At 36.4% G+C, this 17,311-nt stretch overlaps 1 protein-coding gene across 22 annotated transcripts in view; it reads left to right on the forward strand.

The window, feature by feature from the left end:
- Positions 1-17,311, forward strand: part of LOC109428702 (glucose transporter type 1) — a 916,963-nt gene that overhangs the window by 795,022 nt on the left and 104,630 nt on the right. For 21 of the 22 annotated variants that reach the window (XR_009997807.1, XR_009997808.1, XM_062852201.1 and 18 more), the window contains 2 exons: positions 5,857-6,081; positions 15,796-15,935. Coding sequence is in view for 20 of the 22 variants with exons in the window: in XM_062852201.1 (XP_062708185.1) it covers positions 5,857-6,081; positions 15,796-15,935 (365 nt within the window). In the remaining 2 variants the exon portion in view is untranslated. The remainder of the gene's footprint in view (positions 1-5,856; positions 6,082-15,795; positions 15,936-17,311) is intronic. The other variant, XM_062852206.1, reaches the window with a different exon arrangement.

A 17,311-nucleotide genomic window follows, 5' to 3' on the forward strand; every position in this document is an offset into this window, starting at 1 on the left:
CGCAAAGTTGCAAAAAAAAATCAAAGCATAATGAAAAGTTGAATAAAAAAGCTCTCTTATACAGGCCCACCGATTAGTTGTTCTTTGTCTCTTCGATATTTAAATTATGTTTGAAAATTATCATTTTCTCACATTTTAAAGTTGAATTAAACTCTAAATTCGATAAATCTATTTTAACCGGATTTCGTTGCTTGGGATGTTCATATGCGTTTTTTAGTATCCCAAAATACATCATTCGGCATGAGACAGTGATGCCATATTTTCATTTTTAGGTTTTGCTTTTTTATGTTAAAGAGTCGTTTTTATATCATGCCACACCTCGAAAAGTCTCAAAAAGTTTCGAAAATGTTAATATTCATTGAAAAGTAGCATAATATTTTTGTCTATTTATAAACGCTGCACAGTGGTACCGCCATAGGCCAAAAATCGAAAAATTGATTGTCTAATTTATGAGTTTGTATAATTTTTATAAATCAATAATGTTCCCAAGAATGCAGAAAATCCATTTTTATGTAAGTTTCTGTTGCATATTTGGCATGAGAGCGTGGGTACTGTTATGCAATTTTACATTCTTTAAATTTGTCGAAAAATCACATGACTTTTGAGTTGTACTCCGCGTCTTCGTATAACAAAAGCAAGTAGATTTTCAATTGGTTTTCAACGCAGAGAATCAGAATAGATGTTTATCTTCCAATTCGAAGCGCTAAAAACCGGATCTGGATGTTTTTGGACCAATGGGGATGTGAGTTATAGGCACATAATTTTACCAATAGAATATATACATAATACAAATTCATGTAACATTTCAAACATGTTCTTAACCACATTTAATCAATCGTCCGCCAGCAAATGATCAGATTTGAGTAGGAGAATCAATCTGTGAAGATTGTAGCTGCAAATATCTGCATACAAGCTTGCGGGATGTATTGAAATTTCCCCTTTATTTTTACAAAATTATATATTTATACTAGATTTTCTGGAATTGTCTTAAATGTTGGTAAATGACTGAAATTTTTACAGGAGATATTTCAAAGCTTTTTACAATAATTGAGGGTTATTTTATTTGAAAACAATCTTTGGAAATGTTTTTTTTTATTATGAACAAAAAATACACTTCTGGAGGTATTGAGGTATTCATACCTCGATAGTTGCATAACAACCATTCGTATTTGGCCTCGTCAAAACTTACCTCTGTAATTGTGGAATTTGATAAGAAGTTTTGCATTTGCTGCCAACATTTAAAAAATTTCCTCAAAATCCATTCAGTACCTAATACTGTAGTGCTGGAAGAAGAAGGCGTAAATACACTCTTTTAGTAATATTTACTAAAAGAGCGTATTTTCTCCTCATATTCCCTTCCCAAATCGGAATATTTGATAAACTCATTAACGTTAAATCTTAGTGTACAAATTGATTTCTTTTAAAATAGCAGGCGCTGATTAAATTGCAATGACGAGGGGTATTTGTATATATTTTTTATTGGGTTAGAGCTATACATGATTTAAATTCCATGTACTATATTACTGGATAGCAGTTGCAATGCAATTATAAGAAACAAATACGACTGGACAGATACTTGGATCTATTTTATTGTGCAAAACGCAGGCCCATGAATTATATGACATATAACTGTGTAAAGCAATATTTGTATGGTTGAAAAATTTCCTTTTACGTACGTTTTGTGAATTAATCCTGAATATTTGTTTGAAATAATTTCCAGAAGTAATTGACTCTGTAATTGCACTATTGTTACTATTGTTTCAGAATTATCGCTTTTCGGCATTAGGTACTGTAGTTATACATACTAATTCGATATGCGATGATTTTTTTCTGTGTTTCGACAATGCAAACTACCTTATTTCTGAAAAAATATTCAGTTTCAAATATTTATTTTATTGCAGTAGAAATAGAACTTACTAATAAAATCACAATTATAATTCTAATACTGTTTCTATGCACAAGAATCTATTATGATACAGTCGTGCTATACATGTTTTAACGTGCAATACTTAGCAGAAATTCCTCAAAATTCGACCCAATCTTCATAATAATTAAAAATATTTGATTACTGATTTCTGTGCAAAATAAAGGTTTTTTAATGATATTTTCATTTATGTATCATAAAAAGGCCAAAGTTCATATTTTTCAAGTGATGATCATGAAAATGAACTGAAATATCCTTTTTTAGTCATAACATGCTATTTCTGGTCACTTATAATGATTCTGCCCTTCAAAAAACGAAGAAAATGATTTATGACCGCTTCCCTGAACAAATGGAACCACTGTGCGCTGCCGCAGTCACATGAACATCCCAAGCAACGAAAACCATTTTCTAATAGATTTAACGATCTCAGTGTTTATTTCAAAAGTGAGAAATTTATAATATTCAAACACAATTTAAGTATGAAGAGACTAAGAGCAACTTATTAGTTTACCTGTATGAGATAGCATTTTTATTCATCTTTACATTATGCTTTGGCTTTTTTGCAAGTTTGCGTGATATCTGGATATCTCATTATACAAAATGGTCATTTTTCAAAGAAATACTAAAAAAATCACGTAGAAACAATAACAATATGGCAACACCGTCTTCAGAAATAGATGCTTAATAACATACTGAACAAGTTTTCAGAACATCAGAAAGCCATGAAAACCTCATCCAAGAATGATATAAAGGATTTAGTGATGTTTCAAGGAATTGTTTATACGATTTCCTGTTGGAGTTCTCCGAGATAATAAGCAACATATTCTTTTTTTTTAAATTTTATTCCATTAACCTTTTTTTGTGTAACATACTCTTTATCAAAGGTAACAATTAGTCTAAGTAGTTATTCTTTGTAGTTGTATGGTTTGTGTCGAAGGATCCCAGTTTTTGGTGAAATAAAAACTAAGACTACGGCCCAAGCCCAGACCAATTCTCGCGCAACATTTGAAAAGGGCCTATCTGCTTTGCGTATGTCCGTGGGTTAATGCAAATAGGCTTTACAGAGGCAAAAACATATTTGTTTACAAAAAGCAGATAGGCCATTTTCAAATGTTACGCTAGAATTGATACTTTCGATCAAATATATTCCGTATGCCCCATAACCCATTTTTGGGGGGAGAGAAAAGAAAAAAACCTGTCCACCACCACATGCAACAAACAAACAATTCGGGTTCAGAACCAAACCGTTGCGTTGCTCCAAAAAAAGCGCTCCTGATTGCCATTTGTCATTTTCATTGTTCGATTTGTTTTCTTCTCAAACAATTCCTCCAGCGTTGGCCGTCAGACTCAGACACCCATAAACTACAAGCAGCAGCAGCAGCAGTAGATCGGGAGGGCAGGGCACTGCCAATGGCCAGCCAATCGTTTGATGAGGAATCATTGTCTCTGTGCGTCGTTGGATCTCGCAGGCTGGGTAAAATGGTCTATGTGACATACTAAAAATTGTCCTGAAATGTCTATTGGATGGAGACTGAATTGCTTCTACTGATGGATCATGAACAAATGATAAACCAACGTGGTTTTACCTGTATGGGGCATTTAACACTGACTTCCCCTCGAGTTTTTTTTATCCTTTTGACTAGAGTTGAAACGGGAGTTTTTGCGTGCCACTTCGATTAAATTAATTTAATCAATCCAATCCTTTTCTGGCACCCCTGCCCTGGCTCTCAGTCTCGCCGCAAGGGGGTGGCCAGCCACGTGTTTTCGCCATGCGGAATTTCGGGTGGTTACATAAGCTCTCCCATCGATGAGGACATCGATGGCGACGACGACGCGGTCGCCGGTCGTTGGTTTGGCCATTTGCTCTACCGACTGGGTCATCAGTTCATCGACAAAAAGCCATAAATTAACTCCATTATCCCAGAGTGGCTTTGCGGAATTCGTCGGAAAAATAGACCGTCCGGTTTTCGCGGAATCAATTTATGTTCCTTTGTGTTTTGGTTCGCTCCGCGCATTCCCCTATGCCGTCGACGTCGTCGCTCAAACGTTGGCCTGGAAAAATAGCATCCTCCGACCCCTGCTCAGGGAGCTGTAAAATATTTCCCCATTCAATTCACTGTTTTTACGTTTCTGTTTCGTTTTTTTTTTTTATTTGGACAAACATTCTGAATCATTCCCTCACAATTCAGCTACCACAAAAAACGGAAAACAATCAAATTAGTTTGCTCAACCTCCACCTCAAATTACCATTATTTACACCGCGCGCTATGCAAAAACAAAACGGTTAATTTAACAAATACAAATCCCTGAATACTTCACCGCTTCCGAAGGCGTTGATTTGTCTTAGTGTTTTCGTTCACTCGGATCCGTTGCTTACGAGCACGCGTAAATTGGCAACACTGCTGCACACGTCATCACGCTATCACTGACACACGGAACAAAGCTTAGACGTCAAGCTCTGCACGGAAAACAAAGCATAGATAAAATGTTAGATTCAATTAGAATCAAAATGGTTTTTAGTTTCCGTGTATTGCCCATAAGAGACTCACTCAATACATAACAGTGTAAATATCAATATTGCTTGAGCTTTTCTTCACAATATTGCTGCGAAATTAGCTATATACACACTGAAAAGCTTCCCACGGTAAAAGTCCACACGAACCATCCACGAAACTGTAAAAAAAAAGATCAAGCAGCTTCTATCAGACAAAGACCACGCTGCAGTGTTGCCAATCGAAACAAAGCAAACCAAATCAACTGGCTTCAAAACCCACAACCATTCATTTTCTTCGAACAAAATCGAGACAAAGCCCTTTTTATATCAGTATTGTACCGCTTCAAATTTTACTATAGGCAATTCAGTTCAATCAAAAACCAAAACCAATACTACTTCAAAAAATCAAGTCACAACTGATCCGAAGGGAATTATGCAACTTTTCACAACGTAATGCTCAATGACAACTAACCCTAGAACGACAGTATTTTTTTATGTTTCTGAAGTTTTTGTTTGCTAACACGTTCATTATTCCAACTAATACTATTCTGTACCTAGAATGGGACAAACACGGACCGAAAACATGATCCGCGCCTTTATTTACAAATCCTAGGTTATGTCTTTGGTTCTTTTGGGTTCGGTATGGTTCATTTCCGGATTGAATTTCAACAGTCCTTGTATTTGTCTTCAGTTACTGACTAACATCTAAAAAGAATCTAAATATAACTAAACTATAAAAACAAACTTCCCCCCAATCAGAGCGTTAATGATTAATCATAAATTTAATCATGATTAATGATTAATGATTAAGATTAATCAAAAATCATTAATCATAATCACAGAAAAATCTCATTTAATCATTAATCATTAATCTTAATCACACTTTTTTCGCAATTTAATCATTAATCAGTAATCATAATCATAAGAAAACAAGTTAATCAATCATTAATCATTCATCACCAAAAAATGATTCAAAATATAAAATATATTATTCAATTAAAGTTGGTTTAAATGCTGTTCTAAATATTATAATTTATGATTCTTCTTTCAAAAATCTCCCAGACAGAGTTACCTTTTACTTTTGAAACTTTAAAAATATTTTTAACAACAAATAGGTATATTTTAATCACTTCCAGTTTTTGTGATTGATTAATCATGATTAATCATGATTTTTAATCAATGAGCCATTTTTAATCATTAATCATAATCAATAATCACAGATAAAACCAAATTTAATCATTAATCATAATCTTTAATCATCCTCAAAATCGAATTAATCATTAATCATAATCAAAAATCACTGAAATAAAAATTTTAATCATCAATGATTAATCATGATTAAAATTTTTGTTAATCATGAACGCTCTGCCCCCAATACCCCGAGAAAAAGCCTTTAAAATGCGGGAACGCAAACGGACTATTACACGCCATAGTTTAGGAGTTTTTTGGTTACGTGCAGGAAATGATCGACTGGATGTCCTACCTGTCGGTGGTGTCTACGCTGGCGTTCGTGGTGTTCTTCGCCGTCGGGCCGGGCTCGATTCCGTGGATGATTACTGCCGAGCTGTTCAGCCAGGGGCCGCGGCCGAGCGCGATGGCGATCGCGGTGCTGGTCAACTGGATGGCGAACTTCGTTGTTGGAATTGGTTTCCCAAGTTTAAAGGTGAGTACTATATATCTGATTATGTAGAGTGGTGTTTGGGATCTTGGATTACGTGGTTTTCTGAACCTCAGCGTTCTATTTATGGAGCAGTACTTTTCAAGTGAATATCTTGAGAATCCCACAATATTTCAGAATGCTGCCTTCAGCAGTTGTTCAAAGATCCATGGGCGTAACCAGAGGGGGCAGGAGGGTGACATGTCCCCCGTACCTGCCATTTTTTTTCTTTTAATTCTTAATTTGAGAAACTTAGGATTATTAATAATTCAGAGCTGCAGAAAAATTATCTCAAGAAATTCTAACATTTTTGAAAAATTTTGAAATTTTAACCATAATTATCAAACTGTTTTTTTTTTAAGCCACAGTAAATTTCGCCAAGTATTTCTCAAAAAGCATCATTTCAGTATTTTCATAGAATTTAACCAAATAACAAGCTTAACCAAATGGGTAAATTTTGTGGAATTCCTCAAGTGACGTTTCCAGGAATTTCTTTTTCGTGAATTCCTCCATGGGCGTCTTGCGAGATTCCGGTAGGATAATTATTGTTTCAGGGCTGGTGCCAAGAAATGCTGCAGGCATTCCTCCCACGATTTCTTCAGAAATTTTCAAAGATACTTCTGCAAGGATGCATAGACGAATTCGTATATATTTCTTCAAGAATTCCGCTGGAGATTACTCCAATTTGTTCCATTTGGAATTATTCGTTCCAATTTGTTCCATTTGGAATTATTCGTTTCAATTTGTTCCATTTGGAATTATTCGAAGTATTTCTGCAGGAAATTGTACCAGAACATTTTAATAGAAATTATTCTAAAAATAATCCAGCAATTCCATAAAAAAATGAACAAAAAATCCTTTAGGAGTCCAACCAAGAAATCCTTCAATAATTCGTTTAGAAATTACTGCAGACATGGATACCTTCATATTTTTTTCCAGAGATTCCTACAGAAATGCTTCAGAAATTCGTTCACTCTCCTGCGATATCCTGAGGAAATCTTCATGGGATTGCTTCCGGGATTCCTCATGGGATTTCTTCAGGAATTCCTCCAGGTATTCCTCCAAGAGTTTCTCCATGAATTCACTCATGAATTTCTACATGGATTCACTAGGGAATTCATTCAGTGATTCTTTCAAGAACAACTCCAAGGATTGTTTTTTTTTTAATCTTCCAAGTATTCTTCCAGGAATTCCTTCGGAAATTCTTTCAGGAACTCCTCCAGGAATTAATCCAGGACTTCGTCCAGGAACTGTTCAGAGATTCCCTCAGGAATTTTTCTTATGATTACTTCCAAGCTTCTTTCAGGGGTTTCTTCAGAAGCTCCTCCAAGGGTTCCTTCAGGAACTGGTACAGGGATTCGTCCAGGAGTTCCTCCATGAACTCTTCTTAGGATTCCTACAGGATTTCTCCAAGATGTGTTTCTGCGATTTCTTCAGCACTGCCTGGTGGGATTCCTTCAGAACTTTCTTCTGTAATTCCCTCAGAAATTTCTCCCAGGGTTTCTTCAAAAAAAAAACCTCCAGGGATTTTTCTGGAAGTTCTTGCAGTTTTTCTTCCTGTCTCGCGCCGCGTGTTATGTGTGTTCTTGCAGGGATTCCTCTGGGAATTCATGCAGGTTTTCCTCTAAAACTTCCTACAGAGATTTCTCCAGGAATTCCTCTACAGATTCCTCCAGCACAGATAACAGATTTTTATGCTAACAAACGAAATGTGTGTAAACACTATTAACCGTCATCAGTATAAAAAAAGTAACTTAACTGACTATCATTTGGAGATGGCTCAACGTTCGCATTTATGATGCTTGAGTACAACTGACAAACAATTCCTGTTAGATAGCTGTTACTGCAACAATTCGTTATATAGATGACAATACAACGAATTCGATTGTTTTAGTTTACCCAGTTTTTAAAATATTTTTTTACATGATAAAAACCTGTTATCTGTGCCTCTAAAAATTCCTCAAGAGATCCCCCCAGAAATTCATCTAAAGATTCCTCTAGGAGTTTCTACATAGATTCCTTCAAGAATTTCTACAGGTATTTCCCCAGGATTTCATCCAGGAATTTCTTCAAGGAATCCTCTAGGAGTTCCTTCAAGAATTCCTCCGGAAATTACCTAGGAAATGATCGAGGAATTCTTCCAGGGATTCCTCCAGAAACTACAGCAGTTTTTACAGGATTTTTTCAAGATTACCCTCCAGAGATTCCTTCAGAAATTTCCACAGGAATTCCTCTCGGAATTTATCTAAGAATTCTTCCAGGAATTCCTACAAGGATTCCTCCACGAACTCCTCCAGGGATTCCTCCACATATTCCTCCAGACATTCCTCCAGGTATGCCAAGTGTTCCTTCAGACATCCCTATAGGATTTCATCCTGATTTTTTCCAGGCATTCCTTCAGAAATTCCTCCAAGGATTCCGCTAGGAAATAACCCATGATTTGATCTAGGAATTCCTTCAAGGATTCTTCAAAAAAATCATCCATGAATTGCTTCACAGATCCTTCCAGAAATTCCTCCACGTATCTCTTCAAGGGTTCTCCCTGGGATTCTTCCATGAACTCCTCCGAGGATTTCTTCAGTAATTCCTCCAAGGTTTCCTCAATGAATTCCTCCAATAATTCCTCTAGAAATACCTCCAGAAATTTCTCAAGGGATTTTTTCAGAAATTTCTCCAGGGATTCCTTCCAGAATTCCTCTAAAGATTCCTCCAGGAATTCATGCAGAGATTCATGCAGAGATTCATGCAGGAATTCGTCCAGACTTCCTTTCAGGAACTCATCCAGGAAATCCTTCAGGTTTATTTTCAGAAATTCCTCCAAGAATTATTCCCAGAATCCCTCTAGGGATTTCTCCGTGAATTCCTCTAGGAATTGCTGCGGGGATTCCTCCATGGTCTCCTCCAGGAATTCCTACTGGACATCCGCTAGGCATTCGTCCAGAAGTTCTATAGGATTTCCTCCAGAGATTCCACCAGGAATTGCATCATGGATTCCTTCAGGAATTCTTGCAGGGATTTCACCAAGAATTCCTTAACGGATTCCTTCAGGAGTTTCACCAGAAATTCTTCCAAGGATTCCTCAAAAAATTTCGCTACAAATTTCTTCAAAAATTTCTCCAGTGATTCTTCCCAGAACTGTTCTAGGGTTTCCTTCAGGGTTTTCATCTGAGATTCCTCCAGGGACTCCTCTAGGAATTCCTCTGAGACTTCTTCCAGGCATTCCTTCTGAAATTCCTCCAGACATTCCTCCACGAATGCATTCCTTTAGAAGTTCCTCCAGATATTCCTCCAGGTATTCCTTTAGGAATACCTTCGAGAATCCCTCCAGGGAATACTCCAGGAGTTATTCCAGAGATTTCTCGAGGGATGCCTCCAAGGATTCCTCCAGGAATCTCTTCAGAAATACCTCTAGTGATAACTTCACGAGTTCCTCCAGAAATTTCTCCAGGAATTTCTCCAGGAATTTCTCAAGGAATTTCTTCACCAAGGATTCCTCCCAGAATTCCTCTAGGCATTCCTGGAGGATTTCTTCCAGGAATTACTCCAGGAATATCGGCTCAGGAATTCCTTGAGGTATTCCTGTAAGGATTCCTCCAGGAACTCTTCTTGTGATTTTTTATGAAATTTCTCCTGGCTCCTCCAGGTATTTCTTCAGAAATTCTTACAGCGATTTCTCCAATAATTCCTCTAGGGATTTCGGCAAGAATTCCTCCAGGGTTTTCTCCAGGAATTCCTCCAAGAATTCCTCCACGGACTCCACTAAGAATTTGTCCAGAAGTTGCTGCAGGCATTCCGAAGATTCCTCCAGAAATTTCTCCAGTATATCCTCTAGACAATCCTTCAAAAGTTCCTAAAGGAATTTCTCCGAAAATGCCTCAAGAGAATTACCCCAGGAAATGATCCAGGAATTCTTCCAGGGATTCCTCCAGAAATTAGAGCAGTTTTTACATATTTTTTTCAAGATTACCCTCCAGAGATTCTTTCAGAAATTTCCACAGGAATTTCTCTCGGAATTTATCTAAGAACTCTTCCAGGAATTCCTACAAGGATTCCTCCACGAATTCCTCCAGGGATTCCTCCATGTATTCCTCCAAGCATTCCTCCAGGTATGCCAAGAGTTCCTTCAGACATCCCTCCAGGATTTCATCCTGATTTTTTCCAGGCACTCCTTCAGAAATTCCTCCAAGGATTCCGCTAGGAAATACCCCATGATTCTTCAAAAAATTCATCCAGGAATTGCTTCACAGATCCTTCCAGAAATTCCTCCACGAATCTCTTCAAGGGTTTTCCCTGGGATTCTTACATGAACTCCTCCGAGGATTTCTCCAGTAATTCCTCTAGAAATTTCCCCAAGGATTCCTCAAAGAATTCCTCCAATAATTCCTCTAGAAATACCTCCAGAAATTTCTCAAGGGTTTTTTTTTCAGATATTTCTCCAAGGATTCCTTCCAGAATTCCTCTAAAGATTCCTCCAGAAGTTCATGCAGAGATTCATGCAGGAATTCGTCCAGGCTTCCTTCCAGGAACTCATCCAGGAAATCCTTCAGGTTTATTTTCAGAAATTGCTCCAGGGATTATTCCCAGAATCCCTCTACGGACTTCTCCAGGAAATCCTCCGGGGATTCCTCCAGGGTCTCCTCCAAGAATTCTTCCAGGAATTCCTACTGAACTTCCGCCAGGCATTTGTCCAGAAGTTCTATAGGGTTTCCTCCAGAGATTCCACCAGAAATTGCATCATAGATTCCTTCAGGAATTCCTGCAGGGAGTTCTCCAAGAATTCCTTAACGGATTGCTTCAGGAGTTTCACCAGAAATACTTCCAAGGATTCCTCAGGAATTTTCTCTACAAATTCCTCCAGAAATTCTTCAAGAGATTTCTTCAAAAATTTCTCCATGGATTCTTTCCAGATCTGCTCTAGAGATTCCTTCAGGGATTTCTCTAGAGATTCCCCCAGGGTTTTCGTCTGAGATTCCTCCAGAGACTCCTCTAGGGATTCCTCTGAGACTTCTTCCAGGCATTTCTTTCTGAAATTCCTCCAGACATTTCTCCACCACGAATGCATTCCTTCAGAAGTTCCTCCTGATATTCCTCCAGGTATTCCTTTAGGAATTCCTTCAGGAATTCCTCCAATGAATACTCCAGGAGTGATTCCAGAGATTTCTCCAGGGATGCCTCCAAGGATTCCTCCAGGAACCTCTTCAGAAATTCCTCTAGTGATAACTTCACGAGTTCCTCCAGAAATTTCTCTAGGAATTTCCCCAGGAATTTCCCAAGGAATTTCTTCAGAAACTTCTCCAAGGATTCCTCCCAGAATTCCTCCAGGCATTCCTCCAGGATTTCTTCCAGGAATTACTTCAAGAATCTCGGCTCAGGAATCCCTTAAGGTATTCCTGTAAGGATTCCTCTAGGAACTCTTCTTGTGATTTCTTTAGAAATTTCTCCTGGCTCCTCCAGGTATTTCTCCAGAAATTCTTACAGCGGTTTCTCCAATTCCTCCAATTCCTCCAAGAATTCCTCCAGGGTTTCCTCCAAAGATTCCTCCAGGGACTCCACCAAAAATTTGTCCAGAAGTTCCTGCAGGCATTCCGAAGATTCCTCCAGAAATTTCTCGAGGATATCCTCCAGGCAATCCTTTAAAAGCTCCTTAAAGAATTTCTCCGAAAATGCCTCAAGAGATTTCTTCAGAAATTACTTCTGTAATTCCAGCCATAGTTGCTATGGGAATTCATCAATTGATTCATTCAGGAATTCTTCTCGGAGATGAACCAGCAGCGGGCTGAAAATCTATTTCATACTTTCGGAAGTTCCTTCAGGGATCCTCCTAGAATTCCTTCAAGAATTTCGAAGAGTTTCCTTCAGTCATTCCTGCATCAATTCCTCCAGAAATTCCTCCAGAAATTTCTTAAAGAATTCCTCCTGGAGTTCCTTCGGGGATTCCTCTGGGAATTCTTCCAGGGATTGCATTAGGAATTCCTATAGTGATTCCTTCAGAAATTCCACTCTGCATCTCTGCAAAAAATATTCATGGATTCCTTTAGAAATTTCAGAAATCATTCCATCATCTTTTCCTGGGATGCACCCAAGAATTTCTTCAGGATTTGGTGAAGATTTTTTAATTACTTCAAGGATTTAAAGAGAAATTCCTCCAGCTGCAGCAAATTCTCCAAGGTAATTTTATAGCGATGAATACTAAAGCCTAGAAATTATCAAAATTCATATTGCGTTTTTTTTTTTGGGAATATGTCCTGAGATTCTTTTTTTATCCAAGAAATCCTTCAAGAAGTTATTCATTGCTTTTTTCAAGGGAGTTGAAGTTTTTCCAGGGATTGTTTTACCTCAAGTCTTTCAACGATTATTTTAGGACTTATTCTAGGATTCCTTCGGGGAGTTTTCAAGATTTCTGCTTCCGATTGTGTAGGAATTTCTCCTGAAATGTCACTTGGATTGCCTCCAAGAAGTTGTCTCAAGATTTTCCAAGGATTCCTACAGGAATCCCTCCAGCTAGAGGATCTTGTTTCCCGGACAAAAAAACCGGAGATTCGGGATTTTTTTTTTGAAATCCCGGGATTTCCCGAGATCCCGGGAAATGTGCAAATTTCACAAAAACAATGAAAAACGAATGGAACCAATACCATGTTGATGAAACATGGTTATGGTTAGTCATTTTTGATCGACTTTTAAAAACATTCACAATACACAAGTTGTCAAGAGAAGCTACACAGTGGATAATTTTCATCAACGTTTTTCCACGATGCAATTTTGCTAAGGTATCAAAGGGTATCGAGTTCCAAGTAACTTGTAACTATTAGGCATTTTTTTCATTATCGTACAAATTGGGCTGAAGGGTCTCAGATTTTTATGAAACTTTTTTCACAGACAGGGCTCATAGATATATGAACAAAAAAAAATGAGTAAAATTCAGGGTCGCCTGAATTTTCCCGGCAAACTCAGGTGGATTTTTTTTTGTTTTCTCCTGATGCTACTTTGAAAAATCATACCTCAAGAACGAAGCATCGTAGAAACAAAGTTTTTTTATAAGAAATAAAAGCAAATTTTCACAGAAATCTAAAAAATATATGAACTGGACAAAGTTTTCCACAAAATTTTCCAAAGTTGATAAAATTCGTAAAGAAAAGCCGGAAAAACTATGACCGAACTCGTGGAAATTTTCAAAAAAATATTTCTGAGAAGGATCTTTCATAAGCTTTAATTGCTGAAATTTTTGGAATGCACTTTTTTTCGTTTTTGAGTTATGGCCAATTATGTTTAAAAATGTCCAAATGTGACATATAAGCCTTTTTTTTTTGAAAAAAATCATAACTCAAGAACAAAACATTGTAAAACAATGTTTTTTAATGAAAATGAAAGCAAATTTTCTCAGGAATATAAAAAAATATGAAGTGGAAAAAGTTTTCCACAAAATTTCCCACTGTTGAGAAAATTTTTAAAGAAAAGCCGGAAAAACTATGCCCAAATTCGTAAAAAATTTAGAGTTATGATCAATTTTGAGAAAAATGACCATGTAAGCCTGTATTATATGGTATTTTTTCGCAAAATTGGCCATAACTAAGGAACGAAAAAAGTGCATTCCAAAAACTTTTTGTGGAAATTTTGTGGAAAACTTTGTCCAGTTCATATATTTTTTAGTTTTCTGAGAAAATTTTCTTTCATTTCTTATAAAAAAAAACTTTGCTTCTACGATGCTTCGTTCTTGAGTTATGATTTTTCAAAGTAGTATCAGGGGTAAATAAAAAAAATCCACCTGTGTTTCCGAGAAAATAGGCGACCCTGAATTTTTCTCAATTTTTTTTAAATAAAAAGAAAATCGGGTTAAGTACGGTTCCTTTGAATTCCACTAAGAATTTGCATCCTTTGACAGATACGTATTTCGACCTCAACTGTAAGGTCGTCTTCAGTGTCTTGTACTTGACTCGACAAGTACAGTCAATTGAGTCGAGTCAAGTACAAGACACTGAAGACGACCTTACAGTTGAGGTCGAAATACGTATCTGTCAAAGGATGCAAATTCTTAGTGGAATTCAAAGGAACCGTACTTAACCCGATTTTCTTTTTATTTACAGATATTCCCCTAACAAGCCCAGGTTAATCATCATCAATTTTTTTTTGTTCATATATCTATGCACCCTGTCTGTGGGAAAAGTTTCATGAAAACCTGAGACTCTTCGGTCCAAACCCATACAATAAAAAAAAATCCGTTACTCGGAGGGCTCAAATACACACCAATTCACAAATGGCGATAAAACCTGAATGCCAGAAAACAAAAACATAAAAAAACTGGAAGAATTTTCAATTTCAATGATAAATGTTTGGAGCAACAATATTTATTTTCAAAGAGGCCCACCATAAACACTTGAATATCTGATTTTTAGGATAGAGACGAACCAGCCAAGGGCTGAAAGTCTCTTAAATAAAGACAAATCAATCAATCAATGAATATCTGATAAAACTATTAAGCCAAAACTGGATGCATTTCCTTTTTTTAAAAATAACGAAGCAATATTTTCAAAACCGGTTTTCGTACACATGTAGAAGAAGGATCAAGGTATGAGGAAATGTTTCCAGTTTTGCCTTAAGGACGGTATAGTTGCAATAGTTTTGATACTGATTCCAATCAAAAAGTCAACTCAAACCATTTTCTCAAACAAATGTGAAACGGCTCCAGAGTTTTGTGAAACAGTTCTTCAAAAATAAATCCTAACAATCGACTTTAATATTTCATTTACGTGGTCTGTGCACACTTAAGTTAGTTTCCAAAATTCAGCATTTCATGCATCAGACTTATCAGCCCCCTCCAATAACTATCAGATATCAGAAAGTCGGCTCCAGAGGAACGTTTTCCTCCATTTGGGAAATATGTACCAAAGACGTTGTTTGGCAGAATTTGCCCATAAAACTTCTTTTTTCATATGATGGATTGTTGTCCAAGTTAGCGATGCAAGGTTTCAAGTTAAAATTTATTTAAAATAATAAATAAAAATAAGGTAATGAATAGATAAAAGACTTGAAGAAACAATTATTTTTGAACAACAAAACAAAAGCTATATATTTTAACCCTCTAATACCCAATCCCGCCTTTAGACGGGGTATAGTTTGAGCATTTTTGTAATTTTTGTTTCGTGGAAAATTATTTTTTTATAATTTTGGCTGATATTTAGGACTGTTCTGTATATCTCAAAATGGTTTTTGGTGTATTTTAAAGCGTATTACATTTTTTTAAATCATTGAAAAATTGATGTTTAAGTCACCTTTTAGAAAGCATTGTTTTTTTGTATTGAATCGCTACAATTAACATATTTTAAATTTTTCCCAAATCATTCTATTCCTGTTTAACAGTTTAAAGGAATCGAATACACTCTAAAATTATTTTCCTTAAAATTACACGGAAAATGAAGTTTTCAATAATCATAAAATCCTAAAATGTTTTCATCTCAAAAAATCCGTTCCCCAAATTGGCTTCCAGGAAAAATATAAAAGTGTGGAGATGTTCAAAAATAAAAATTAGAAAAATCAAAAACTGAAATTCACGAAATCGAGAATTGAAAAGAATCATCTTCCAAAACATGTGTAAATCGATTAGAGATGACGAAAAATGATATTTAGATCAAAATCAAAAATTTGGGTATTAGAGGGTTAAACTAATAAATCATGATATTTTGATCTGAACTAATGTTGCATTTTCACCTTTCTTCTCTCTTTCAGACTGCCTTGGAAAATTATACATTCCTACCGTTTAGTGTATTTTTAGCAATATTTTGGATATTTACATACAAAAAGGTTCCTGAGACCAAAAACAAAACATTCGAAGAAATTTTAGCTCTATTTAGGCACGGGAATGGAAGGTAAGATCTTTTCGTACCATTTATCTTTCACATGCACAACCACACTCACATCCACCACACAAATAGACCACCTCTCAAATAAAAGATCCAAGTTATAGAAAATTTAATCCTAAACCACTCCAATTACTAACTGCTAATTTAAACTAATTAACTCTCACATCGAAGCCATTGCAAATCGTAAGGTCATAAAAACTAATAGCACTTTCCCAAATCCCCCTATAAAATTAAATCACCCACTAACCGTATTGTGATCATCATTCGAAGCATCTTCTCAAATCAGCAGAATCAGAAAACTATGATCCACATTTCCCTCCGGGGACTCTGAAAAGAAATCAACCCAACCAAATCGCAAAAAAAAATCTCAAAACTTTGCCATCATAAACCAAAACTAACTTCCAAACTATCATAATAAACAATTCAGTTTCGTCTCTCGACCGCAAGATTCGAACATGAAATGAAAGGTAGAAAGAAAAAAAACACGAAAAATTCCAACACATACTGCACATTTCCACCACAAAACGACAACTTCCTCGGGCCACTCACTCCACCAATCATACGTTATCGAAAGGGCCAAAAACTTTGCTGCCCGAATTTATCGACGACGACGACGACAACGGCGATACCTTCCAATTCCAATTTCGGGTTTCGCAAACCACTCGACAGAAAACTTTTTCCCACCCAGGTGAAGGGCGGGGTTCCGTTCCAGGCGAGTTGCAGAACATTTAACTAGGAAAATATTGTATTTGTACGAACCATTTTCCAGTTTGTTTAGAGCAAATTTCGAATCATTTTAAGATCAGATGTTTCTTTAGAAAAATCCATTACTTTAAACTAATTTCTACATTTGTATATTTTTTTTTCAAATTATTTTATTTTAATTTTTTAGGAAACTGTTTTTTTTTAATCAGACATTGTTGTCGGCTTAGTTTACCTAATTTAACGAAAATGTTGAAGTCTGTATTGTAAACCAAAAGAAAAAAGGAAACAAATCAGCCTACCGGGAGTAAATCATTCACCAACAGCAAAATTCCTAATAATACCCAGATGCATTCAAGAAATATTACAGTACTTATACCCTATTAAACACCAATTCGTTGAAATAATATTCGACCAATTGACTTTCAACGAACCGGAACCCTCCCAATCCAGCATTGGGTGCCTTGCAATCTGTTGTAGTCAGTCAGGAAGGAATACGTACATACCTCCCACTTCCCTGCCAACCAAAAGGTCAAACGGACGGGGGAGAAAATATTGTTCCCCATTATTTTAAAACTTTCTTCCGCAAAAGCTTGCTGTCGTTAGCATAGACAAACAGGCGTAACACTGAGAAATTTATTCTGGCACTTTTTAACTTTCAAGGGCTGAATCTATGGCAT

The sequence above is a fragment of the Aedes albopictus genome, chromosome 2, assembly GCF_035046485.1.
Source record: "Aedes albopictus strain Foshan chromosome 2, AalbF5, whole genome shotgun sequence".
Lineage (NCBI taxonomy): Eukaryota > Metazoa > Arthropoda > Insecta > Diptera > Culicidae > Aedes > Aedes albopictus.